The sequence below is a fragment of the Lactuca virosa genome, chromosome 9, assembly GCF_052849685.1.
Source record: "Lactuca virosa cultivar CGN04683 chromosome 9, Lactuca_virosa_CGN04683_v6, whole genome shotgun sequence".
Taxonomy (NCBI): domain Eukaryota; kingdom Viridiplantae; phylum Streptophyta; class Magnoliopsida; order Asterales; family Asteraceae; genus Lactuca; species Lactuca virosa.
The window spans coordinates 268,474,252-268,478,751 of record NC_136434.1 but is presented as its reverse complement, the minus strand read 5'-3'; the positions used below and the strand labels follow the sequence as shown (position 1 = coordinate 268,478,751).

Below are 4,500 nucleotides of genomic sequence, written 5' to 3'. Positions count from 1 at the left end.
TCTGGAATCACACGAGTTTTCATCCAGTTTGCTAAAACCAGTGATACCAACTTGTTACGTCCCGATTTTCAACTTAATATTTTCATTTTTATTTATTAAAATATTCAAATACATCAAAGTATAATGTGGAAACATGATTGCGAATGTGCATGTGTATAGTCGAATCTTACCCTTCTCACGAACAAATGAAGTGCCTAAAAAACATTTATAATAACTGGGTAAGCATTAGGCTTAGTGAGTTCCCCAAAATACTATATACCACAATATATATACAATGCATACACATAATGGCCATCGACATAAAGCTGGTCCGCCCTTTTTGCATTCAGCATATACCTGGTCCACATTTTGGCCTTTAGCATAATCCTAGTCCACCCGAGTCTAATCGCCATCATCACGAGGTTGGTCCGCCCTCAACTCCCCACATAATATATATATATATATATATATATATATATATATATATATATATATATATATATATATATAAACAATACAACAAGCAATAATCCAATACTAATGGCAACGAACAGAGCTAGCCTAGCGGCATACTACAGAGTAACTATATCCTAACATACATAGGATATATATTGGAGCACATAATATAGTGATAAAACTCACCTAGACAATTACTCAGAATATTAACAGCTATCTGGGCAATTCAACTGGTGGATAGTGTGCCAAATAAGTATTAACATGTAATACTTTATCATATTAATTTCTGTAATGATTTGGTATTGAAAACAAGATCTTTCACTGATCCCAATGAATACTGAGAGTTCTATCAAATAAGAATCAGTCAGACATGACAGTTGGGAGGCATGACCATTTCGGCATATAGCCTTTCTGAAATCAAAAAACCAAGCCAACATGAGCATTCTAGACACCACTCCCGTAAGTAGTTCAATCAGTATTGTGACTTGGAATCAGGGGCGAAGGCAATAGGCGGCCTAGCAGATGCGCTGCCACCTAACCTTCTTTTATTTTTGTTATATTAGTTGTATTATATACTATTACTTTATTAGTAATAAACCTCATTTAAATGTTTTAAGCCCAAAAGAAATCCACTCATAAGCCCACCAGCCCCCTCTATAGCCTAATTATGTATCGTGCGATTACAATTTACCTACACAGTATATAAACACAATTGCATACCTACGACAATTACAAATCGTCGGCAAAGAGGGCAAGAGGCTACTGCAACTGAATTTATCGGCGCGGTCATATATCTACTTCAATTTCAAGAAAAGGTAATATCCAATTCTTCTTAATTAATATATATTTAAGTTTTTTAAAACTTGTGTTAAATATTTTTGTTGAACAATATAATTTGCATTTAATAATAATATTTAGATTGGTTTTTTAATTCTTATAATCATAAGGTAAACCATCAGCAAGAAAAAGATGTTCCTGGCCTACAACTGCATCTTGCTAATGATAATATTAGTATAGATGTTCATAATACATGCACATAACCTCGGAAAAAATTAATATGGAAATGTCAATTAATGATTAATCTAAAAAAAATTGATATTTCAAATTTATAAGAGGTAAATTTAGATTCTTTGACTCATGATCCTCATACCAACTTTATAAGTCAAAGTATACTTTGACCATAATAAGACTTAATAGATGGAAAAAGGTGAATCGTGGTAAAAAAAATTAATATATATAAAGCTATAAGCCCACCTTATCTAAAAATCCTAGCTCCGCCCATGCTTGGAATCATTGATAAATTTTATTTATAGGTTCATAATAACGACTTATGACTATAAATATAAGTTAATATAAGTTACACTGAAAGCAAGAGAGTATAGCTTAACTTACAAAAGTTTTAGCAAAAACCGGGAATATTATGTGGACGGGACTCCGAAACTGAAAGCTTTTATTAGCCGGGTTCCAAGAGACCTCAAGGTATTGCCAAATTCCCTAAGCACTATGAAAAAATTAGGCTAGGGCAGTAGAAATGCGAGAGAGGAAAGTATGAGAAATGTGGGAGAAGAATGAACTCATGAAAGCTATTTATAGGCAGATTTGGGGCCTCTCATGTCGTAAGACATGGTGTCTCACATTATAACATGTGGCACTCATTGGTTGGAGCAGCGTTGTTGACCTCGGGCGCAAGCTACGCGAGACGCACGCGCGTGTGCCGATTTTAATATTTTGAAAATTGTATAACTTTTTCATACGAACTCCATTTTTTATGTTCTTTATATCCACGGAAAGCTCTCGACGAGATCTAAACCTTTCACATAGACTTCGTCTGTTAATTTTGAATTTATTTTTTCACACAAGCTTAAACTGTTAAAGTCTGTATAAATGCATAACTTTTTTTTATCCAGAGTCTGTTTCGAATGTCTTTATGTCGTTGAACTCCTATTAACAAGATCTTCAATTCTCGTTTAGATTGTGCAGGCTAAAAATCGACCGATCTAAAATTCGATTTTTGAGTTGTACACTGTTGTGTCGAACCTTAGAAAAATCATAACTTCCTCTAATGAATTTAGATTTAGACGTTCTCCATATGCACACTCTCGGTGTAACGATTACTATGAATTTAGTTTAGATCTCTTAGGCTAAAAAGTAATTTATCAAAAATTCACTTTTTACGATACGCAGAGTCGTGCCGGTATAATCGCGAAACTTCGAAGAAGCATAACTCCTTTATATGAAGTTGGATCTAATCGTTCTATATATCTTCAAAATTTTATCGATGTTTCCTACATGCTTATGAAAATTATTTGGGCTAAAAAGTAATATATTTCAACTTCGAATTTTATAAACATTGGTTTATTTTGAATCCTACAGAACGGTAAAAATGGGGCGTTACGATTATTATTATTACTATAACTCGTCGGTATTACGTAGCAATTACGTAGCTAATTTGACTACATATATTCTGTCGTGATTTTGTAGCTATTCTCTCAGTAATTATGGACGGATTTCCTACAGAATTAAATCTGTCACTATTTCGTAGTTATTCTGTCACAAGTTCGTTGCTAAATCAAGGTTCCGTATGTATTTTTCATAGGTAAATCCTTTGTTTTCTAGTATATATATATATATATATATATATATATATATATATATATATATATATATATATATATATATATATATATAATGAGTTCTATAACATTAAGAAAAAAAATAATAACCAATAAAATATTGTCTTCTCTCTTTTTTATTTAAATCAAGGAGACAAAGAACATCACATTTGTAACATACAATACTATATTTTCAAAGAGACTCACATGGGATCATCAAAAAAAATTATTCCCCACACCCTTTTACAAATAAATAAATTAATTCAATTTTGTGAAAACTAAATGAAAATTTGTAAATATGTCAGTTAATAAGTTTCTTCAATATGAAGATAATAAAAGAATCATCAAGAAATTAAGTAAAAAAAATTATCTGCAGAAGCTCCAAAGATATATATCACCACTTTCTTCTTCGCAAACATCTTTGGTGATGGTGGACGAAGACTGGTCGAGCTCGAAGAAGGATGTATCAAACATCACATCATCGTAGGATGGTGAACCGAAGTTGTACCATGGTGCAACCAACGACATCAAGGTACCATCAAGAGGATCATTTGCTGAAAAGAATGCATCATCTTCTTCGGTTGTGTTGGTGGTTGGTGGTGTAGAGGTATTGTAGGATACGGATGAGGAATACGATGGTGATGGTGATGATGATGGTGAAGGTGATGGATACGATGGTAATGGTGATGATGGAGTAGTGGTGGCGGTGGAAGCAGCAGCGGCCGCTGCAATCTTTTGGATGGATTTGGGAGACATGATGGTGGTGGAATAGTCGTGATCGTATTGGGTATGAGAGAAGTTAAGATTTGCGGTGGGACCTTTTAGGCAAAGTAGGGCTGCATCATATGCTCTAGCTGCTGCTTCAGGAGTCGAGTAGGATCCTAGCCATATTCGTGTTTTTTGATTGGGTGCTCGTATCTCTGAAACCCATGAACCCCAGCTCCTCATTCTCACTCCTTTGTACTTCTTCTTGCTAATCATAGACGAAGATGTTCTCGACAACTCATTTTCAACCTTGAGCTCTTTCTTCACCATTTCTCAGAGTAAAGACGAACAAATAACACACGAGACAACGTGAATCTTGAATCTTTCGGCTGATGTTTTAACAACAAAATAAAATCAAGTTTTTGGAGCTAAAAACGGATAATAAATGAATAAGTAATCAAATTTGTTGTGTTGAATAGCTGCAGAAGACTAGTGATGGTTAAGATAAAATCAATGGAAGTTCTGATTATATAGTCTTCAAGTGAAATGGTTGACAGGTGTTTTTCTTTTTTATTTCTTAGTTTCTTTTAAAATACGGAAGAATGAAATTACTGATTTGTCCTTGGAATTAATGTTTATTACATAAACGTCCCGTTTGACTATGAGTTTTTGCTAGCTTGGAACCTTTCGTGCATATGCAAAGTATTTATAAAGGTAATTGGATATTTTCATTACTCACCTTATAGTC

General features: G+C 33.6%; 1 protein-coding gene across 1 annotated transcript; it reads right to left on the bottom strand.

Moving 5' to 3' along the window:
* Window positions 1-3,154: 3,154 nt before the first annotated feature.
* Window positions 3,155-4,239, bottom strand: LOC145137874 (uncharacterized). Its single transcript, XM_079072014.1, has one exon. The coding sequence runs from the start codon at window positions 4,080-4,082 to the stop codon at window positions 3,414-3,416; it is 669 nt and encodes a 222-aa protein (XP_078928140.1). The 5' UTR covers window positions 4,083-4,239; the 3' UTR covers window positions 3,155-3,413.
* Window positions 4,240-4,500: the final 261 nt, after the last annotated feature.

What these genes read in the sequence shown, in the direction of transcription:
- LOC145137874 (XM_079072014.1), bottom strand. Translation starts at nt 4,082, where the DNA reads ATGGTGAAGAAAGAGCTCAAGGTTGAAAATGAGTTGTCGAGAACATCT.